The sequence below is a fragment of the Sarcophilus harrisii genome, chromosome 4, assembly GCF_902635505.1.
Source record: "Sarcophilus harrisii chromosome 4, mSarHar1.11, whole genome shotgun sequence".
NCBI lineage: Eukaryota > Metazoa > Chordata > Mammalia > Dasyuromorphia > Dasyuridae > Sarcophilus > Sarcophilus harrisii.
The window spans coordinates 134330521-134355312 of record NC_045429.1 but is presented as its reverse complement, the minus strand read 5'-3'; the positions used below and the strand labels follow the sequence as shown (position 1 = coordinate 134355312).

The 24792-nt window shown below is 31.1% G+C and overlaps 1 protein-coding gene across 4 annotated transcripts in view; it reads left to right on the top strand.

The window, feature by feature from the left end:
• The window catches only part of ARID1B (AT-rich interaction domain 1B), a 526614-nt gene that overhangs the window by 318322 nt on the left and 183500 nt on the right, over positions 1-24792 (top strand). For 3 of the 4 annotated variants that reach the window (XM_031937582.1, XM_031937579.1, XM_031937581.1), the window contains exon 5: positions 4157-4198. The exons of the other annotated variant lie outside the window; for it this stretch is intronic. In XM_031937582.1, the coding sequence (XP_031793442.1) occupies positions 4157-4198 (42 nt within the window). The remainder of the gene's footprint in view (positions 1-4156; positions 4199-24792) is intronic. 4 annotated transcript variants of the gene reach the window in all.

Genomic DNA, 24792 nt, shown 5'->3' with positions numbered 1-24792 from the left:
TCTTGTTGCACAGGGAGAATTGGATTCAGAAGGTAAAAATAACCTGGGAAGAAAAACAAAAATGCAAACAGTTTACATTCATTTCCCAGTGTTTTTTTTTCTTTGGGTGTAGCTGCTTCTGTCCATCATTGATCAATTGAAACTGAATTAAGTTTCTTTGCCTGACATTCATTCTTAAACTGACTTTTTACAGCTTCTAACCATTGCTTCTTATACCCCCTAGGGCCAAACAGAACAACTCAAATCACATTGAAGATAACTAATCATGTCCCTTTTCTTCTTCATACTAACATTTCAAGTTTCTTCAACCCATTGAGTTTCATTTATGACATGAACTCAGTTCTCCCATCTAAGGGATAACTCAGTTCTCTCATCTTAGGAGTACCCTCCTGCATATTCTCTAGTGATTTTCTATATATTTACACAGAAATGACCATAGTATTCTAGATGAAGTCTGACAAGAACATGGTATCAATTCTGTATTCCTGGAAGTCATGTATCTTTTAATAGTAACTATGGTAGTGTCAGATTTTTGGCTGTCTAATTTTGAACTTGTAGTCCACTAAAACCCCAATATCTTTTTTTTTTTTTAAAGAACAGTTACTGTCTATCTATGCCTTTATACTTCTGAAATTGTTAGTTTCTTTTTTATTTTTCCCCATGGAGGTGACTTTACATTTAACACTATTGAATTTCAATTCCAATATATCAGAAACCTTTTGAAAACCTTTTGATTATCCTTTTCAGTTTTATGCCACCTGCAGATATGATGATGATGTTATTTTTGTCTTTATAATAAAACATTGGTATGAATATCAAATAGCATAGGACTAAGCACACAGCTCTAGGGCAGTCTACTGAAGATCTCCTACCATATTGGTATATTGGTATTTGAATTATTAACTTGGAATCTAGCAACCCAATCAGTACAGAATTGATTTGATTATATTATTGTCTAATTCATATGTCTTCATCCTTTCCATAAGATAGTGAGTTATTTTGTCAAAAGCTTGTTTTACAAGACATCTTGGCCCCCATTATCTGGCTTCCACCTTTCTTTTTCCTCCAAATATTGTTCATTCAAACTTAACTTGAGATAGAGCCAATAATGGACTTTTTCATGCCCTTTCCAGTCTTTGCTCATTTGCCTATACCTATTCCTAATTCTGGGGGTTTAGTCAATACCCAGTTTGTACTTTGCATTGTGTGTATTCTGAGAATATAACAATCAAAATGAAACTGTTTCTGGCCCCAAATAAGGCACTTACATTCTACTGGGGGAAATGATATTATGTACACATAGAAGCAGAAACAAAATTTATACAAAGTAAGTATAAGTTATGGGCAGGGGAGATGTATGTATCTAAAAATGCTTTTTAGAGAACTCACTTTAGCTTGATTTTGAAGAAAGGTAGGCTTCTAATAGTTGAGGATAAAAGCAAAATGCCTCTCAGGAAGGCTAGACAGTCTGAGTAAAGGCAGGAACGTGAATTTTAAGTACAAGCAAACAACAATATTAGACCATTTTGACTGGGAATGTACATAGTGAGAGAATAGTATCCAAAAAGCCTGGAAAAGCAAAAGAGAGACAAATTATTGACTTTAAAAGTCAGAGATGTTTTTATGTTATCTTAGAGGCAAGTGAAAAATGACATGAATTCAGTTCTCCCATCTGAGGGGTAACTCAGTTCTCCCATCTTAGGAGTATCCTCCTGCATACTCTCTAGTAAAGTAGGACAACTAGTTGCAGTAGTCCAGGTAGGAGATGGTAAGGGCCTAAACAAGCGTGATGTGGAGTGAATTGGATGGATGGAGAAAGATTATGGAGTTAAATCACTGAGACATGGCAAATTATTGTACACAGATTGTGAGAGAGAAGAAAGAATTGAGAGTGATTTTTAGGTTTCAAATCTAGGTAATTGGAAAATACCCACAACACTCACAAAAAGTTAGATAGAAGGAAGATATATTCACAAATTAAGAGAACTAGAAGATTCTCATTATATGTGATGAGCCTTCATTGACGGCTGTTCTGGAAAATGTAGATAATAATTTCATGATTAGAACACATGGCTGAAGAGATGAAGGGGAGGGCTTGTACTATAAGTTATGGCTATGTGATCGGAGAGCAGGGAATAGATTGGAAAGATGTGTCAACGAATTGTCAACTGATTGGATATGGTGTTTGGGGCCATGAAGGAGAAATCCTTCTGTTCTTTCTAGGTTTAATGCCTTAGGGGCCACCTTTTTCCTTAATTGTTCCCTATCTTCCTGTAGAACAAAAACTTCCCCTACTGAATGTCTCTATTTGGTCTTTTTAAAAGCATTTTAACCTCTATTTATATTTATTTGTATATATATATCTAATTTTATCTAGTAGTTCCCTGAGGCCTGGATCCTTTTTGATTCTCTATTTATTGATACTAGTTTATTATTTTAAGATTACAGGGTAGATTTTGAATTGCATGTTATTTACTGTCTAATACAGAAAAGACTTAAATTTTTTAATTGTTCTTTTGTCTAAACTTTTAATCTGTATCTTCAAAGAGTTTATAATTTTGAGTGAATCTGGATACCTAATAGGAAGTGTTAGATTCTCTCAATTCAAACATTTTCATAATTGAAATAGTTATTATTTATTAAGTTCATAGTATCAAAGCACAGTTTCTGGACTTAAGTTAGCTTTGGGAATTAAAATGTAAACAAGTAGAATTCATTATTTTGCTTTACTATGTTCATTGATGCAACAATTTAATCTTTAACTAGATGCATCTTTAGTATATGGTAGTGAATCATTTTCATTTTATCTAATGTTTCTTCTTCCTCTGATCATTACTTAAATCAAATTCTCTTTGAGCATTTTATACTTTTAAGTACTAGTTATCAGGTAACTGTTTGCCTCAAAGCTTTCAGAAAAGCACCTGCAAAATAAAAAACTCACAGACACATACACATATATACCAAAGCAGTCTGTAATTGATTGGTTTCTGTATGTTGTTTTAACCAATCTTCCAACTGGATTCAGTTCTTAATGGAATGATTACCTTTTTACTTTCATTCCTTAAGAAGAGAAATCCAGTTTTGTTTTATGGCATATGCATAGGGATATTTTAACATGGCATATGAACTGTCAAAAACTCTCAGCTATCTTATTTATCTTCACATGTTGATTTATCTACTTATTCATTCATTCATTCATTCATTTTTAATGCAACTGCAAATGACTGTTTGTTTGTTTGTAATTGATGTTGAAACCTACTCCAGGACAAATTTTGCCATGCAGACCCTTGAAGCATTTCAGTTTATTAAACATTCTTTTATCCTTATAAGCACTAGTTCTCTTTAGATTTAAAAAAAGAAGAAGAATCTTATCCACTAAGCAAGAAGATTATGGTGCACAGGAATAGGTATTATTCCTCCCAGTTCTGTCAATTAATGAGTTGTATCTTAATTCACAAGATGACCCATAAGCAATTACAGTTACACTGTTCAAATTAGTTGCTTGTGACTTCTTACCTACCAGCTTTTGTTCTAGCTTTGCCTTTCTAGTCTGCCTCGGGAAGTCTTGCTCTGCAACATTCCAGAGTTTCAGGACAGTGTATTTTGTTCAGGACAGGACAAGAAACTACTGGTTAGCTTTCAGATGTGATGAAACTTTTTCTTGGAGTATAAATCCCACTTATAAGACTTATATTCCATATATTGTGAAGGCAAAAGAACATAGTCAGCACATTTGTGATTTGAATGAGGGATAGCAAATATTCAAATAGTCCTGATCCTTCTTGACAGTTTTGGTAGTAGATAAATCACTTTGATTTTCTCCGTTCTTATAGGAAGCTAATATCAATGATTCAGATCTGTTAGTTTAGCCTCTTATTCCTTTGGCAGAAGTTTACTGTGCTATAGCTAAAGCAAGGGCCTATGGAACCCTGGCCTAAATCCACAAGTGTCTTTATATTCAATCTCTGGAAAAGACTGAATGACACAAAAATTTACTTCTGGATGTCCAATTTGGATCTGGTCCTTTTCCTATTGCAAGCTTACAAGTTGTATCAGAACTCTTAGTGCCAGACTGAGTCTGTGTTCTGAGTTCTGTGCTTAGGCTCAGAGAAGACTTTTGTTAGTTCCTAAATGATTTTTCTCCTTATAATTGCAGGTTGAAGTCTTGGCCTCGGAGGATGCTGCCTTTGGACTCAAGGTGTGTAGTTTGTTATATAGGTCTCATTAGTTTAGCCAGTTAGATTTGATGACCTTGAAACAAAGGAATTTCTCATTTAAAATTTAGGTTCTATTACTTAGATCTTTAGAATTCCATTTTTCCCCCCTTTTGAATTGAATTCAGGGTGAGAGGACCTAATATTTTCTTTTTTTGTTTTCCTATTAAGGGGGCAGGGACTGTCCAGGTGTTGAAAGGATTACAATAATAGGTTGCTTTTATATAGTATTTTAACTATATATCAAAGGCTTTACATATATCATCTCATTTGATTCTCTCATAATCCATTTGATTGTGATTAGGGAAAGAAAAAAAAGAGGCTACTGATAAATGACATTTAAATTTAGTTGCCTCAAGTGGTAGTAATTAAGTGGCAATCTATAGTTTTCCATTTCATCCTGATTTTCAATAATTTTGAGGATGAACAATCAACAATATAACATTATATGATGTTATAGCATATGAGAGCATATTTTTAAGGAACTGGTTCAGTTGTACAAGTTTATTGATCTTACCTAAATATCAATAGTGAAATGATATAAAGATGTAAATGGAAATTTAAAAAGAGATGCAAATGTAAAAGATGTAAAAGAATTCTTTGTTGTCATAATTTCTTAAGTACCAAGTGGTATGGTTATTAGTCTTTATCTTTTAAAATAGGGTCATTTTCTGTTTGCAAAATGAAATGGTGGGGTACATAGAGGCACTAATTAATCCCTGCTTTTGAGACCAAAAAGTTGAGAATTATATAATGCTAAATAACTGATTGGAAAATGCAAAATTCAAGTCTCTTATTCAGGCAGTTATCAAATATCTAGATATATCTATGAAACGATGGCAGCCTAATATTTGCTTTTAATCGTTTTTCTTATTTTTTGACTTAAGTATTTATCATGTAGACCAAACCGACATATTGTACTTTTATTTTAAATGACCTGCTACAGTGATATGACCAAATGGCTGGTATTCTGGGGTTAATAATAACTCTTTGGAGCTTATGAATATTAGAAACAATATTAAACCAAGGGAAAAACAAGCTAAATTAACACCTGGTAAGAATCTAAATATTTGATAGAATAACTTAAGGTTATGCTCTTAATATATGATTTTCGTGTTGTGGTATCTGACAAAATGATTTAAAATAAATTATTTAAAATGGAGCTACTCCAGTATTGAAATATTTCACATATGGTAGTCTACTATATTTTCCATTTTTTATTTAATGCCCAGCATGCATACAGAATATTCATTGAATATTTAATAAACCTAGAGGGTCAGCTCTTGTGAACTCATTTCCATAATCCTTCAGACTAGCTGGGTAAACAGAAGTATTACTAAAGATTACTGTAGCCAATAGCTCTCACAGTCTGACCCATCACAAAAAGGACTGTTCTTTTGTTTTTTAACTAAACTTCTAAGTTATCTGAATAGTCTTAAAATTCAGCCTAATAGAATTTGTATTCTCTTTATAATAATAAATAAATTTGGGAGTGAAGGAATTAAATTACATAAATCTAATGTCTTCAGTATGTGTGTGTGTGTGTGTGGGGGAATCCTATGTTCCTATTATTTTGTGTGTTACAAAAAACTTTACACAAAGACTTGAAAGTTACCTTGACAAATTTATATACTGAAACTTTTCATTTTTTTAAAGGTTTTCCTTTTTATTTGGATATTAACTATCTACTTAATCTTTCTTTGTTTATAAAGTTTTTAAATTTATTTGGAAAAAGGACTCACTGTTTGACCTGGTGATAATATCATAGTTGACATAAAAGTGACAGCTTATCTCTCTATCTCTATTCACCCCTCTCAGATTTTTAAAGAAATGAATTCAGGGTGAGCTTTTTTGTTTGTTTCTTTTATTTTCTTGTGTTCGTCAGCTCTTCACTACTTCTAATACTACCTTCTCCTTATCTTCTCAATATACAAAGACAAACTTCTTTAAAGCTTAACATTATAGAGAATTTTTGTAGAGGTTAATTTGTTATTGCTCATTTACAGATGAGGATGGTAAAATTAACTTGGCTTAAATTCAGAGAATTTTGTTACTTTTCAGTGATAGGGTCTCCTATTGAATTTATCACTTCCCCATCCCTATCCTATCCAAGTCACTGGTGATTCCTAATTTAAAGTAGTGTAAACCCTATTTATTTCAGAGTTTACTGGTACATGCATGTTTGCAGAACTCCATTCCTGAGAGTAAATAGGCAGGCTTCAACTTACAATAATTTTCACTTGTAAAATTCCAGAAATTATGCTCATTTTCATATGATAGGCAAACTGAAATGTATTTTGCTCAATTTCTAAAGTCTTTAGATTTCTTTCAACCTTGGTTTGACTCTTTATCTTCTAAGTTTTGAGGATTTTCAGTTCAAGAGAGAGGGGAAATGGTGACATAGAGAAAGGAGAATTAGAAAAAAGTAGTAGAAAATGGCATTTTTAAGGTAACTTCCAGGTTTTGAAAAATTAATATGTGTATTCCTTTGATTAAAATAACGATATTGATTTCATGTGATTGGACTCTTAAAGTAATTCTAAAAAAGATAATTCCCCTAAAACATTTTTAATAAAGTGGTTATTTTGAGAAATAATACTTCTGTGGTATATAGGGACTCTTACTCTCTTTTCATAACATCTCCATAAATATGAGTCCTTAAAAATGAATAATGAAAGAAAAAGCAGTGTGTAAGTGATGGTTATACTCACCTAGTATAATGGATCAAATAACATTGTGGCTGAAATAGAAATACGTTAGATTTTGTGCTTGTATGCCTTTTTTGGCCACCCTTCAAGACAAAGTCCTGAGATTACTTGACACGCTGAACAAACAACATAGTAAGGAATCAAAGGATAAAAAAAAAATCAGTGCAAGTCAGTTCATGCATTTCAAAAACAAATAATCTTTGCATACCAGAATTGTAAAAAGATAAACTGCTTCTTCTGATGAGACAGCAGCTGAAGAAATTAGAAAGACATTCTGCTTTTAAATGTAGAAAGACCAACAACTTGATTACTTTGATTATATTAGATTTGATTAGATTCTTTTAGATTAATTTGTAACACTTTTACTATTCAAGACTTGATCCCCTGTCACTACCAAAAATACTTAAATGAAATAAAGTTCATTTTCTTAACAAGAATTTTTTTATTTTAATTTTTCAATATTTTTAATAATAGCTTTTTATCTTCAAAATACGTGGAAAGACAGCTTTCAACACTCACTCCTGCAAAACCTTGTGCTCCAAATTTTTCTCCCTGCCTTCTCCCACCTCCTCCCCTAGACAGCAAGTAATCCAATATGTATTAAACATGTACAATTCTTTTATACATATTTCCACATTTATCCTGCAAAAGAAATATCATATCAAAAAGTTAAAAAAAAAAAAAAAAGTCCTCTCTCTCTGGGTGCAGATGATGCTCTTCATCACAAGTCTATTGTAATTGGTCTGAATCATCTTGCTGTTGAAAAAAGCCAACTCCATCACAGTTGATCATCCCATAATCTTGTGTACAATGTTTTCTTGGTTCTACTCACTTCACTTAGCATCAGTTCATGTAAGTCTCTCCAGACTGCTCTGAAATCATCCTGCTTATTGTTTCTTACAGAACAATAATATTCCATAACATTCATATACCATAACTTATTCAGCCATTCTCCAGCTGATGGACATCCACTGTTTCCATCCAGTTCCTTAACAACTTGATTTCTAATGTATCGATCTTTCCATAGGAAAAATGATGAGAATAAAAACAAAAAACATGAACAGAAGTATTCCCAGACCCAATTTTTAAGGCATGATCATCAGGTGCCCCAAGTCTCTCCTGATTCTTCTTACTTAGCTTATTTAAACCAACTTAGAGAAATTTTAATAACTTCTTTGTCCCTTATGTTTTGATATTTGCCATACTTTGTACAATCTTAGATAGTTGGTTGTTGTATATCATTAAGAAGAAACAATAAATAGTGTTAATCAATCTCGGTCTTTTCCTACATGCGAGCTCCTTTTTTTAATGTTATGTTAAAAGATTCACAGACATATCCTGTCACCTCTACTTCTACCTACTATGATCGTAGTAAAGTTATAGTAGTAGATTATTTTAATAATGGTAAAACAATGACAAAAGACTATCATTAAATTAAATAATTAAAGTTGTATCAATTTGTAATTTATTATCATTAATCATAATAGTATTCATATAACACTTTAATCTTTGCAAAACATTTTATAAACATTATATCATTTTATCCTTACGAAAGCCTTGGGAGGTAGTTGCTATTATCATCTGCATTTCACCAATTAGGAAACTGAGACAGATATTAAATGTTTCCCAGAGTCACACAAGTTGTAAGTTCTGACACTGAATTGCCAAATCCAAGTCCAGAATGCTATCCTCTGTGCACTTACCTAGGTGAATTATTTATTATTACAGCATTTATTGTATTTGTAAAATGAAATCTGTGTTTGTGGAATTGTAGAGGGTATGTTTGCTTATTTTTTTAAATTAATTTTATGAATTTAATTCCTGCTTCATATTTTGGTAGAACTAAATAAAATGTCAGGCTTCACACCTTGAAATAAAATTGGGAATCCAATGGTTTGGTGGAAGTAAAGCTGGACTAAAAATCAGGTGATTTTGTCTTGCTTCTTTTAGTTTACTAGGTTTTTTTTTCCTTGAAGAATTATTTTAGTATTTTTGACTTTGGGAATTATTATCTCCAAAAATGAGGAAATTTTCTCTTTGGATTTTGAAATTTAATGTTTTTATAATGGTTAGTGGAACAGAAGTTAATGTAATTTTCTTGTTTGTGGTCAGACTCCTAAATGGTAGGTATCATAATCTGCATTTTATCATTCTGTTCTATGGGAAAAATCAGTTGAGGTTTATAAGAACCTCTTATAAAGAACCTTCAAGCAGCTCTTTCAGGAACATAAACCTTATATATGAAGACTGTTGCTAATATGTTAAATTTTACCCATAGCTTATAATTAAATATATTCTAGGATTACTTTGAGATAGTTAAGTGGCATAGTACCATGGGTACCATGCACAGATGTAGGAAGATTCCTCTTCCTGTGCTCAAATTTGGCTTCAGACACTTATTAGATATGTGACCCTGAACAAGTCACTTTACTGTCTCTGTCGTAGTTTTCTCCTCTGCCACTTGAACTAGAGAAGGAAGTGGCTGAACCAATCCAGGGTTTGTCAGGGAAATCCCAGAAAGGGTCATAGAGTCAAAAAATTAATTTGACTAACAACAACAAAACATAGTTTGATTTCTGCCTCTCCCCACCCCTTTTTTTTTTGGATAGTAAAACTATCTATTCCCCCCCAAGCATTTCATGTTTTTCTTCAAGACATTTTGAAAATTGATCTCTTGTTGTTGTTACTATATAATATATTATGTCAACTCCAGCTCAGACTTCTTGAGCATTTGCTAAGTCTTATTCAGCTCCACTTTACAAATTTTTCCTTTTTCTTCTAGTTTCATTCTTCTTACTCATGTTAGCACATCAAAGTCAAGGTAACTCCACTGTCAGTAATTTGTTACAGATGTCCTTATGAGTTTTTTTCATTTTTCTCTGTTCCCTTCTTTTTGGTTTTATTCTTAAATCTTCTTAGGATGAATTATTTCTAAGAGAGTCTCTCACCAAAAAGCTTCTTGTTGGCTATTTTTTCCATTGTTTCTCATACTTTGCTTGTTGGTGGTAAATCACATAGTAATTGTGATTTTTATTTAAATAATTGCATTCAAAGACTAGTGGTACTAATACAAAATCTTATCACATTTTAAAATATTCTAAATGTTGTAATAAATAATAAATGGAGATAACAGTTTTAGAATTCTTATTGTAAAATACTAGAAATTAAGCCTTTTCAATGTCAGTTGAGCAATTAAGTTTCAGCAGAAATATATATATAAAATGACTGAAAATATATCTTGAAAATTATAATGAATCCTCTCCCAATACCTTTCCCCATACTGAAAAAATTATTTCTCCTTCCTCAAATTTGTCATATCACCTTGCTCTAGTTCTCCCTTGTATATTATCACATCTCTAAGCTTTTGAGGTCTTGTTTCTCTTTCTAGTACTTTGTTTATATTTTTAAAAGAGATTTAATTGATGTCTTTTTCTTTCTTACATCATTATAGTTACCCCAAGTATCCCTCCCCTTCCCAGGGAGCTTTCATATATAAAAATACATATATTTTTTAGAAAGATAAAAAAAGGCAAATCAAGTGATTGTTACATTTTAAAAGCCCCAAAACATGTATAAGGAGAACTGGAGGTGTCCTCATATCATTTCAATTTGGATTCTGTTTAATCTTTATGATTTTTAAAAAATATTTGCTTTTGAATTTTTGATGTGTGGGTCTTTCCATTTACATTGCTATATTTATGATTTTTTTTTCTTAGCTCTGCTGACTCTACATTTGTTTATATAGTTCTTTCTTTCCTTCTATATATTTATCACTAATATAAATTTTTATTGGCTAGTGGTATTCCATTATATTCCTATACCATAATTTTGTTTAACCATTCCCCAATTAGTGTGTATCTATTTTACTTCCATTATTTTTCTATTACAGAGTTCTACTTATAATTATTTTAGCATATGTGGACCAACTGTGTTATTCATGGCTTCCTTGGGGTATAATCTCAATAAGTGAATTTGCATCAAAGTGTATGGACATTTTGGTCATTTACTAATGCATAATTTCAAATACTTTCCAAAATGTTTGTACCATTTCAAAGCTTATATTTCTATAAGCTTTCCAACTTTGACCATTATCATTTTGGGTTTAGAGGTAAATTCTCAGGATTGTTTTAATTGATATTTTGCTTAGTATTTGTGATTAGATACATGGTGAATGCTTAGCAATTGTCTTTTTGAAATCTATTCATATTCTCTTATCACTTATCTTTTGGGGAATGACATATATAGTCATATTTTACTTTTATATCTGGGAAACTAAACTCTTATGAGGTAAATTTGATGCAAAAAATTTTTCTCCCATTCTATTACTTCCTGTATCTTAGATATGTTGATTTTGTTCATACAAAAGCTTTTTAGTTTTATGTAGCCAATTATCTGTTTTATCTTTTTAAAATTCCCTCTCTTTGTTGCTTGATTAAGAATATCTATAGCATTGAGCTGTAAGTAATCTGCTTCTTTTCTCATTTTTTATTATATGATTTTTAATATTAACTTTCTATCTGATATTCAGTGATAATGTCTTGTGGAGTATGGTGTTAAAGTGTTAGTCAAAGACAAATTTCTGTCATAGTGCTTTCTAGTTTTCTCAGCAGTTTTTTTCTAATAAGAAGTTTTTTCCTTAAACCATTTGTTTCCTTTCACTACCTTTTATGGCTTTATGTCATATTTCTTTTATTTTATAACATAGCTTTCTAATATTGTTTATCTGCTGTAAACAATTTCTATGCACCCTATACTACATTCCCATGCTATTACTTTAGGACAGAGCTACTTGCATCTTTTATTCTTCTCATATCTTTAGCAGTATGTGAGTGCTTTAAATACTTATTAAAATGCATGTTTGTTGAATTACAATATTAATTTTTAACTCTTTCACATTTAAGTTTGGGGATTAATTAATTAAGCAAAATGTATTGTGAATTGATCTTTATGAATTAGCATAATCTATTTTAAACATTATTAATATTGTTCTTAAAATCAAAATTAAGATATTAAATATATCTTATTTAAAGATTTAAAAAACTATGGTTAACTTCATTATGTAGTCAAAGGTTATTTTTTTTAAAAGCCACAAATTTTATGTATAGCTTTTGTTTTTAACCTTCTGTTCTTTTAAGAACAACTAATTTACAAGTCAGATGATTGTAGCTATATTTGTATGTCAGTACTTAAGAAAAGGAGGAAGGAAAGTATATTTTAAAATCTACTTTTCACAGCTTTTCTTGGTCATTATTCATGTTGTTCATGCATTTTGTTATTCTTTTTTTTTCTTCTATAGTTTTGTAGTCTATGTCTGTTGTTTTTTTCTGTTTCTTTTTTTTTCTTTTGCCTTTTTATGTTTTTTCATATTTTATGATGCAGCAATATTCCATTGTTTACATGTCCCACATTTATTTAGACATGTCCTTATTGATGGGCATCTACTTTGTTTCCAGTTCTTCATCACCATGAAAAATGATTCCATTAATATTTTCATGTGTGTTCCTTTTTCATACTCCTTATGGCCTATGCCTAATGAGTAGTATTTCCAAAGTCAAACTTTTGGACTTTTATCCATTTTATTAAAATATTTCCATATTGTTTTCCAGAATGATTAAACCCATACTTTCTACTTAAATCAGCTGCTGTCTCATTAGTACTAATGCCCTTCAGTCTTTTCTGTCTTCTTTTACTTTTTTTTCCATCCATAGCCTTTTTGTTCAGTGACATTGGCCTCTAGAAAAAAGACATTCCAAATCAGTTTGATGCATTTTTTTTTAAGCTGTTCTCTATGCCTAGAATGTTCTTCCTCTTCTTCTTTACCTATTGGCTTCTCTGAAATCCCAGCAAAAATCCTACATTATACAGGAAACTTCCAATCTGTTGCATTTCTAGTATTTTTCTTTTCTTTTTATTCTTTATTTCATATTTTACATACCAGCAAGTCACATAGATATATTTGACTTGTTAATATGTATTTGTTTACATGTTGTCTAGACCATTATATTGTGAGTTCTTATGGGACAAGTACTATTTTTTGCCATTTTGTGTATCCCCTGCCCTTGGCAGCAGAACTTGGCACATAATCAGTGCTTAGTGAATGTTTATTGACATACTAATTTTATATTAATATGTTATTTAAAAGAAAGAAAAGACATGCCTTTGCTTTTATGCCACTCAGATGTGCTTTAATTTTAGAATTCTTGATAATTAAAAATGGGAAATACATGGGTTTACTTATAATCATTACATTTTGAGTATAACTCTTTTATGAGTAAAAAAGTTTTATAAGAGAATAATTGTCATTCATTGATGATTTTTATGAATAAACCATAATGGAACTCCTTTAGTCCCATAAGGATTCTTTGAACTGGTCTTTCAGCAGCTATGCCTACTAAATTGAGTCTCAGGAATTAATGTGTATATAGATATAAGGGTTATTGTTATAATTTATCACATTTTGTTTAACTTATTAACCTTCTCTAATTCTGCCTTTAAAAGTTAGATCTTCAAAATTTAGGAAAGTGTAGTATCACAGTCCCCACTATTCTAATTATTATCTTTCAAGCCTTTGTGTTGCATCAGACAGAAAGTTGTCCTCAACAGAAAGATCTGGAATCCAATGAAATTTCTCATATATATTGGCACTCTGATTACTGGCGAGTCCCTTAATTTCTGTATTCTAGTCAACTCATTTAAGACTTGTACTGATGTAAGGTGTCTCCTTATCTTGAACTTGCCGTTGTCAGTGAAGTCACACTGTGCCCCTATCCTACTTTAATTGTCTTAAAACCTTCCTCCGTGGGCTAAATTTTATAGGAAGTAGAGACAAAGATCCTTTTATAAACCAGTTATTCTATACTTAGCAATAGCCATGGCCAAAGAGATAATAGTGAATGGTGGAGAAGGACCAGAAGTCCATACATCTAATTCAGTTATCTTCTAAAATTCTAAGGGATTCTAACTAAGTTATAGGTTTTTCTTGAGTTTTTATATTTCATATCCTATCTTTTCATTCTATTTCTCTTTGGCAAGCAATTTCCATTCCTGTTTTACTCATTTTAGGAGCTTCTGAGTGATACCCAGAATTTTAGACTACTTCTTGTAGCTTCTAATACCTTTTCAGACCTCTTAAAATCTAATATAAAAGTACTGATAGGTACCACTTTACAGAGTAAAACAGGTTCAACCTTTAGACTACATTCCTAGACGGTGATCATATAGAAAAATCAACAATCATACTTGATATAACCTGAAAAGACTGAGCTTCAACAGTTTGTAAGATTATGTGTTGGGGAAAGAGAATCTGACCTTGTTTGCTTGAGTGTGTGTGTGTGGGGAAACTTTTGAAGGAATTTGGAAATTAACAGAGAATTTCATTTCATTAGCCACATGGAATAATTTTTCTTTGTGTGTGTGTTTTCTTTTAATAGCATCGTTGCTTGTAGATTTAAGTTCAAAAGAGATCAGACAACTTGAATTGAATTATTTATTTAAAGCTAGGCATTAATATGAAAATATGGTAGAATTTGTAATTTTGCATTTCCTGGAGAATAATTTGAATATGCTTTGAAATCTATCATTTCTATCATATGTTTTCCTTTGATTTATAAAATGTCATTGATTGAAAAAAATAAAGATAAACTGATCTATTTACTGTCCTTTTTTTCTCATTGACTTTTCTACTGTTAATCTGGTCATTAAAGTTTTTAACATTTTGCATTGAAACAGAGTTAAATTGAAAATATTTACTTGCTAAGACCATCAGTTACAAAAGAAGTGGCCTTATTTTACCATAACTTAAATATTTTTGTCAGTGGCACTTTTTTGGATATATACATTAGGAGAGATAACAACTTTAATTTTGTTTTATTCTTTTGTTTTTATACCACATTTATTTCCAAATATACTCCTCATTCCGCCATTTACCTATATATTTCTATAACAGATATAAAAAAGAAAAAGAAAAACCAGTTCAGTAAAACTAACCAATAGAGAGATCCCTTTAGAAAAGTGAGATGCTTATAGTCCTCCAGTGGGATCATTTCATGAATAACTGGAATGCCCTGGTTTTTTAATCCCGCTTTCATGCCTTATCATAAACTGTCTTGTAATGTAATTAGTTTAATCATTCCTTCTATGTTGCTTTTCTTGAAATGGAATTGGGATTTCAATTTGATTTATGAAATAAATGGCAATTTTGCAGGTATGTCAAATAAAAGAATCTTTGTGAGACACTTTTTTTTAAGGGTGAAAATAATCAGAAGACAACTTGAGGTAGCCAAATTGTCTTTGATTTCACATTTAGTGTTTTAAGGAGTACTCTTCCAAATCTGTCTAATCTACTCTTTCCAAACAAACTCCAAATAAATGATAGTTTTCTTTTTATATATAACTGACAAACCTAGACAGCCAAAAATAAAAAAGTAGGAAAGAATCTTACAAAGTTACTAAGGCCAAAGTATTCCAGGGAAATTATTGAAATATGAGCAGATGTGGCTTCTTCTCTACCTCCGTCCCTGTCTCCTTTTCCCCATTTCCTTTCTTTTTTTTTTCATTTCTTCTTTTTCTATGATAAAAGTTCATTTCACTTTTTCAGCTTTAATATGTAGAAATTGACATGAAAGAATTTAGGTGCTGTGCTTTTGTTAAGTCATGCAGTCTTTTAAATAAAGATGTATTATAACTATCTTGAAAAAAACAGTTGAAGACATTTCTTGAAATAGTTATATGGGATAAAAACACAAACAAATGTTTAAACCAGAGAGGTTATTTTCTTTAGCTGAACTAGAGGGATTCTTAACTTTGAATCCATGGACTTTTTTTGTTGTTTAAAATATTTTGTAAACATATTTCAACATAACTGATTTTCTTTGATATTCTGTATAATATATTTTATGCATTTAAAATATCATTCTTAGAAAATCCATCAATTTCACCAGACTTCCACAGGTTTCATGATACAATAAAGTTTAAAATCAACTGAGCTAAAACGTCATTTTAATTGACATTTCTAATGTGATAATAACAAGCTTTAGGCAGTGGTCAAGACATCAGATGTCTTTCTGATGGGTCTGTATATGGGTTGCTCATCATGGATTTTTTAAAGTTTTTGTCCAGTTGTTATATATTGTATATACATTGTTATCTTTTATAAAAGACATTGATTTTGGTATGCTGAATGCTGCTTTTTAGAATTTCCTGTTGTTATTTAATATACCCAAGTGAAAAGCTTACATTAATATTCTAAAATGACTTCTTTTTTCTTGTAAAATAGCATTAGTTCCAGTTTGATTAGTCCTGTTAAATACTCCTTTCCAATTTCTTCTAAGTAATAGGATTATAGATTTAGAGCTAGGAGGGGAGTCTTTGAGGCTATCAAGACAAACCAGTTATTTTGTAGGTGAGGAAATTGAGGTAACCAAGGTTAAATGACCTGACTACAGTCACATAGCTAGTAAAATATATGAGATAGAATTTAGGACTTCCTTACTCTCTATTCTCTTCCCACCCTCCAATCCCCAGTGTCTTCTAGGGATTAGGTCCTAATTTAATCCTAGTACCATATCAGATTTCACTTTTCTGATCAGACCATATGCTTATTAAAATTTAAAACCATGATGAGGTTATAGTTTTCAGTTTTATCATATGAATTTAAGGTGACTATCTCTGAAGATTCAGTGGAATCTGAAGTATTTTGTGCAGGATATATGTCTATAAAAACACATGTGCTCACACATGTATATACTTTTTGAGAAGTAAGAAGGAATGAATATTGCTTGTATTAAAAATATGTACAAGAATAAACATATCATTAGCAACTAACCATTATAGCTGAGTTAATTATTTTCTATTGTATATAATTTTAAGAAATTTGATTATTTTTACTAACAGCAAGATTTTTTTTCTTTATAGTTTAGTAAAAGCTTTCAGAAAATCTTGGAAATGAATGTCAGGTTCATTCCATGTGGTTTTTCCATTTTCTTTTATATATACTTTGGTACTCATGCAAAAGAATTGGGCTAGCTATTTTTCCTTGATAATTTGGTACAACAATTAAAAACATCTCTAACATTTCAGAATTTTACTTTGGTACTCATGCTTAGTTTGAATATTCTTTTCTTTTGTTTAGAACTTTACTAGCCACTGCTTCTGCCATCTGCTGGTTATTGAAGTACTTGCAGCTTTTGTTTTGAAACAAAATTGCCTGTGTTGTTACAAATTGATTTTCATTTGGGAATGACTTTGACAAAATATTTCATCTTATTCCACCGTATTTTGATGCGGTTACTAATTCAAAAAATATTTTGAGATATCTTAAGTTATTCTTTGAATTCTTTGTGGAGAAAGAAGATAAATTAATGCCAGAGAAGATGGCAACTATAAAATAATTTATTTAAATATATAATGATAAACTTAGGTGGCAGATAGCTGCTTTAGTGAATAAAGCCCTGGGTCTAGAGTCAGGAAGATATGATTTCATATCTGTGCCAACCTGGTTGAGTCACCCCTGTTTTCTCAACTGTAAAATGAGTTGGAAAAGGAAATAGCAAACCATTCCACGATTTTTACCAAGAAATCCCTCTGGACAGCAGTGGTCCACAGGATCATGAAGATTTAGATAAGATTGAATAATAACAATTACAAACCTAAAATAATGCATTAGTAAAATTGTTTTGTGCCAGGTTCAAAAATTATATGTAATTCATTAGTACCTACCCTCCTTTGATAAATGCCATATACTAAATCATAGATTCTATATAGTATGGGTACTATTGGCTTTAGAGTCAGGAATGTTCTGGTTTGCATTCCATGAAAGTTGTTTACTAGCTATGTGATCTTAAGAAAATGACTTTATTTCTCTGATCTTCAGTTTCTTAACAGTAAAATGAAGCTATCAAACTCAGTAATCTGTTATTGTCACTTGTGCTGCAAATCTATGAATCTTTAATTTATTTCCTAACATATAAACCTAAAATTGAGATAAAATATTTGTTAAACTAAGTACTTGACGTGGAAATACAAGGAAAAAGACATTCAGCCACTATCTTTTCCAAACTTATATTCTATTTGAGGGAGTTAGCTCATACAAAAGAGGTGGCAAAGAAGAGTTGGTAAGAAGAGAAACATAGAAGATAGCAACATAGTAAAGGAGCTTAGGCTCTTTTTCAAAAAGGAGTTTCCCTAGGGAACTCATCATTGGAGGAAGAGGTCATATGGGCAGAGGCATTCTTCAGGGGTGACATGGCTGCTAGGTCTTAGGGGAGAAGACCAGAAAGTTAAGAGCAAAACCATGAGAAGGCATTTATTTCTAGAATACTTAATCAGATGACCTAACATTGAAATAAATTATAAAATGTTTGTTATTTCAATACTGAAAGGGGAAGACATAGCCCTGCAAGAATAAATTTTATAGACTAATAGCTTTTCAAAATATGCTCACATCTGAAATTGTAGTTGGAGGGAGAACTACATACATAACAAAAATAAATGTAGTATTTATCTTTTTTCTATACTAGCTTTCTAGACTCTTCATATTATCACAGTGTATTTTTTGAGAATTATAGGAAATGAAGGAAGACCAAATATAAATCCTAGATTTCTAGATAGAAAAATTGAAGAGTTCTGCTTCATTTCCACTTTGTATCATCATAATATAAAATGAGTCATCCATCTAGACCTTTTCTCTTATTTTATTGATGAGGATACAGGGTCACGGAGATGCAGTGATTTTTCCATTGTCATATAATTAGTAAACATTAGAAGTGAAATTTTGACCCAAATTCATGACTGCAGAGATATTGCCAAATCTTAAATTGGAGAATTTAAACTTGTAATCAAGAGGAAGCAATAGTTTTTGCTCTATGTTCAGAGTTCTGGCATAATTCAATAAAATCTTATTAGTGTAAGCTTATTGAATAACTTGGGCATATGGTCCCAGCATAACATGTAGTTTAAGCTGAATATAATGTTGTTTTAGGTTGCTTTATGCATACTTTTCAGAGTCCAGCATGTTTTCATATGTTCTCTTTAGAATTTGTAGTTTAAGAGAATTTGTTCACTTTAGAATATGTAGTTTAAAAGAATCTGAAGTTAAGCACTAGACTGGGAATTTGTGCCTGAGTTCTAGTAATTTACTGTTTAACATTTAACCAAAGTTGTTTATCTTTTCTGACTCTCAATTTATCTATCTTTAAGAGTGGTTCTCTGATGTCTCTTCCGCATCTCAATTTTGTCCATGATCAAATGAAGCCTAAGGTTGCTTCCACTGCTGTTTTCAGTTTGTCTTTTTTTATTGTTGTTTTATCTTAATTTTCTAGAATACTTAATCAGATGACCTAACATTGAAATAAATTACAAAATTTAATTTTGAAATTATTAATTTAATCTAGAAATATTGGGGAAAGGACCAGAATGTCAAGTCTCAGGCTTTGCCAGGCTCAAAATATTTACAAATTTATTTTAAATGTTAGTGGAAAGTCATAGCTCTTAGAAAATAACAGTCCAGTTGTTTGAACTCAGGTCCTCCTGACTTCAAGGCTGGTGTACAAACAAAATTAATGCAGGCAAGATTAGAAGGCAAGTAATAAACTGCAACAACATTTTTACATTCAAAGGTTCTGATAAAGGCCTCATTTCTAAAATATATAGAGAATTGACTCAAATTTATAAGAATTCAATCCATTCTCCAATTAATAAGTGGTCAAAGGATATGAACAGATAGTTTTCAGATAAAGAATTGAAATTATTTGTAGTCATATGAAAAGGTCCTCCAAATCACTATTGATCAGAGAAATGCAAATTAAGACAACTCTGAGATACCATTACATGCCTCTCAGATTGGCTAAGATGACAGGAAAAGATAATGATGAATGTTGAAGGGGATGTGGGGAAAACTGAGACACTGACACATTGTTGGGGGAACTGTGAAAGGATTCAACCGTTATGGAGAGCAATCTGGAATTGTGCCCAAAAAGTTATCAAACTGTGCATACCCTTTGATCCAATAGTGTTACTACTGGGCTTATATCCCAAAGTGATCTTAAAGGGAGGGAAAGGGACCCACATGTGCAAAACCATTTGTGGCAGCCCTGTTTGTAGTGGCAAGAAACTGGAAACTGAGTGGATGCCCATCAGCTGGAGAATGGCTGAAGAAGTTATGATTATATGAATGTTATGGAATATTATTGTACCATAGGAAATGATCAGGAGGATGATTTCAGAAAGGCCTGGAGAGACATATGGATTGATGCTGAGTGAAATGAGCAGGACCAGGAGATCATTATACATGGCAACAACAAGACTATAAGATGATCATTTCTGATGAATGTGGCTCTCTTCAGCAGTGAAATACTTCAAACCAATTTCAATTGTTCAGTGATGAAGAGAGCCATCTACACCCAAAGAGAGGACTGTGGGTATTGAGTGTGAAGCATAACATACCATTTTCACTCTTTCTGTTGATGTTTGCTTGCTGATTCATTACACTTCACATTTTCTTGACTCAACACTTAAATCCTGTGTCTCCTACCTATGTCAATATTTCTCGCTGGTTTTAGCAATATAGGCAGGGGGGGAGACATCTTCCTTTTTTCCTCATTATCAATTGCAAATCTTTGTATTCTGTAGCTTGGCAATGTTATTGAAATTATTTGAAGCTCCTTACTGAAACATATAAAGGAAAAGAGAAATAATCAAATATTTATAATTTTAATTATGTCACATTGATTTACTATTTTACATTAATATACTATATTGTTCTTGTTGTTCATATCTGACTTTTTATGACCCAATGGACAACATAAATCCTTTTCTATCCTTCACTATCTCCTGAGGTCTGTACAAGCTCTTGTTTGTTGCTTCCATAACAGTCTTTATCCATCTCATTCTCTGTTGTCCCCTTTTCCTTTTGCCTTTGATTTTCCCACTTTCAGAATCTTTTCCAATACATCTTGTTTTTCATTATGTAACTTCAGTAGCTAGTCTTTATACATCACAACTTCCCCTATGATGATTTTGATATATCATAGTTGGCATAATAAATTAAATGGGAACTTTAGGGAATTTTGTGGAAGCTATAGATAACAAATGAAGGCCCATTGATAAACAGTTTAGAAACTCAGAAATATATAAAATATATGTGTGGTATAATATCAACTTATTTTAGTCTTTTAATATTATATACATATATTTTCTTTTTTAAAAAATTAAAGTTGGAATTTACTGGCCAGGGGATGGAGCATGAAATCCAGCATTTTTATTTAACATTGACCAAGATATAACCTATGGCTAAATACTTAATCCAAATTTTATAATAAAGTATTGTAACCACCCCATAAAAGAAAAAAAAAATCTTTTTACCCAAATTTCCCAAATCGCATGTTGCCAGTGCTGCCAGTTCATAAGATGTGAAAGGCATAACTGTATTTGTCCCTCTCTACAAGACCCTGTCTGATACATCGTTCTGTAAACAAACTACACATATGCATTTATTTTTGAGATTTCCTGCATTCATTTATTAAAATGCTATTTTGCTTGAATTTCATCTTAATTTTTGTCTCAGTGAAAAGAATAACTATTGTTACACTGTCATAATTTACTCCTATCCAGAAGAGAAACAAATTAGGAAAGAGTCCCTTTCAGTCTTCTCTTATAGATAATCAGAACAGATTCCAGCTTTTCTTTCTGAGTTACTTTCAAAATTTAACCCTGCTATCAATGTGAAAATGGAAAGTATAGTGGAGGTAATAATCATTGCTTTATTCTTGATTGTTCATAAAATCTCTGTAAATATCTGAACAGGAAGTTTAATTTCAGTACTATAGGTAAGTTGAATTACCCACCTATAATTTTTTAAAACTAAAGAGTTTATAGTTAAATTACTGACCATATGATCTACATGCTTTTTTTTTAATAGCATAGACTGCCAAATATTATAAAATATCTTTTCTGCCATAAATTATGACAAAGAAATTGTATATATGGATGTACATAGTGTTTCTTCAGCCCAGGTTCATGACTGATTTTTGTAGATATTTTGCTATATTCATGTACAAAATGAAAGAGAAGAAAAATTGTGAAGGAAATACTGTGCCTGTAGATTTTTTAAAAATGAATATTGCATGGTCAAATGTCTGGTACATTGTTGGCATGAAATAGTTTTATTACATTTATAACTTATTCATCCATATTTTACCCTAGTGCTTACATTTGTAGAATCATCAATCACATTCAGAAATAGAAAATACTTATTCCCTCTACTAGGATCACTTAGTTTGATATCTTGAAAGATAGTACAGTGCAAGGGAAAGTTAACTGACCCTTTATTCAAGAGACTTGGCTTCTAGCTTGGTTATTATTTTTAATCTCTTGGCTTTTTTTTCCCTTCTCTTCACCTACAAAATGAAGGGAGTTTGAATAGGTGATTACAGAGATTTGTTCCCACTAGTATTTCATGTTAACTACATTGGGGAACATTTACTAGCCCAGGCAGCTTGCACAAAAGTACTAGTTGATATACAATTAATTTATTCACTGCCTTAAGATAAAGTTTTTCAATTGAAATCATACTGGTTAACATTTCTATAGTATTCTAAGATTTTACTAGTTCCTTTAAAAATCTCACTTAAATACATAAAAAAGCTATTAAATCTATTCAATTATAAATTGTGACTCTCTGAGGAAAATATTAAACACGTTTAACCCCACACTTATTAAATTTAAACTTCTGTTTAATAAACCATCCTCTTAAAAAGTAAAAGCTAGCCATTAAAGGGGAAATAAGTAATATTAATAATCACTTATATTTACATAAGTACCTTATGATTTACAAAACACTTTACAAACTTTAATATTTGATCCTTATAATAAGATAAGGTTAAACTAAAGTGCCATGCTCTATGTTGATATCATCAACATCATCATCATTATGCAGGTGGAAAAATCCCAGACACTAGTAGGTTGCATCCCACTGTAAACTGCAGTGCTTTTTTTGACTCCAATCATAGTCATAGTTATCAACTTTTACATTGTGTTTGGAAGAGGGTAGAGAAGCATAAATTCAGGTAGACAAATAAACATACCCTTCTCTTCTTTGTGTAAACTAAACTTATTTTGTTTTGAGGTTGGTATCATCCAATATTTTACTGCAATTCCCAGGTTTTAGTGATATTTTTAGGTTTTTCTCTAATTGAGCTTTCTTATTTTCATCCTATTTTGAAACAGGGCCTTAGTTACTTGTTACATTTAAATACTCCAAAGCTTCTTTCTCTTTCCTATCAAAAAGTTAAGCCTGACAGCAAATTCTGAGCTGTGCTTAATCATGAAAACCTTTTCTTTTCCTATCATTATTTTCTAAATGAATGGGAATTTATTTTCCATTACACATTTTTGTGTAAGAATTGGGTTATGTTATTTTGTATGATACTTTCAAAAAAACACTTGCAGCCTAAACTTAAAAGACTTTGTTATCCAACTATGATGTTTTCCTTTTGTTTAAAAACAAAAAAAAAGATAAAATAAACCAGAATACATTGTAACAGAAAAGCTATTTTATAAATGTGATTTGTCAGATGTTCTTCTGGATAACAGCTGGCGTAATGCTTGATATTCTCTAGAAATTGAATGGAAACTCATTTATCATTTTCTTGATGAATTCATTGATGGTTGAATCTAGATTGGAAATAAAATTAAAACTTCTCCCACATTCTTATCTTTACTTCCTTTTCATAGAGATTTTGAAAATACTGTTGTTCATCCCTAAATTTACCAGCATCTTCCCCAATGGTCTCACAATGTTCATTATACAAAATACCTTTGATATATATACATACATATATATATATACACACACACACACACACACACACACACACACACACATACTGAAATGAGGAAATGAAATAAAGTAGGATGGATCTTAAGCATTAAACTACTTATTAACCATTGCAATTTAAGGAACTACCCTTTAATAGTCCCTTTTCAACATCTATTTCTTTTAGTCCTTGTTTAAATCCAGAATTGAACTATTAAAAAAGTTTAATCAGGATAAAGAGAAATAAAATAAAGGGGCAACACTTTAATCAGCAAAAAATTTTGACATTTTTAAAAAGTGGTTGTTTTTATTGAAAGCAGTAGTTCCATGGAGTGAAGATGTGTTTTACTTGGTTTATTTCAACATGAAACAACTTTTTAAGTAGACAATTATATATAAATATATATACTTTTTTCTTTTTCTGTTTACAATATTCATTTTACATGTTTCTGATTCAGGAAATAGTGACTTTTATGCTGTAATAACTTGTTTTAAGAGTAATTTCCTATGGATGTATTTTCATTTATCAAGGGCTTTCTTTTGTACTGTTGTTATATATTTTAAGATTTTGTTGCCTCCAAAAAAGCACATTCAAAAAACCTGGGAACATCAGTTTGAAAGCCTTCAATCAGTTGTAATTTTGAAAGTGCTAATGTGGTTGACATTTTTTAATTCTTTAAAATGATGTAATCAGGTAATGACAAGTACGCAACCTAGAAGCAGGACTACCTTAGGGTCTTGATGAATGCTCGAACCTACCACTTTTCCCTTACTTTAAGTAAACAAAACTGAACAGAGAAAGTAAATCCTTAGGTGCCAATTTTGGGACAAATTTTTTTCAATCAGTTATTGTTTGATTATATTTTCAACCTTTTCTGATTTAATTTAAAAAATATTTCTGTATCAATTCATATATAGTTCTTGAATTGAATAAAGAAAGAAATTCAAATTATTTTCTTTTTTTCATACATCTCAATTTCTTCCTTTCCATGATTACTTTCTCCCTTTTCCATCTCTCTACAACTCCTTCCTTGCATTATGAAGAGTTAGTTTCTGAACT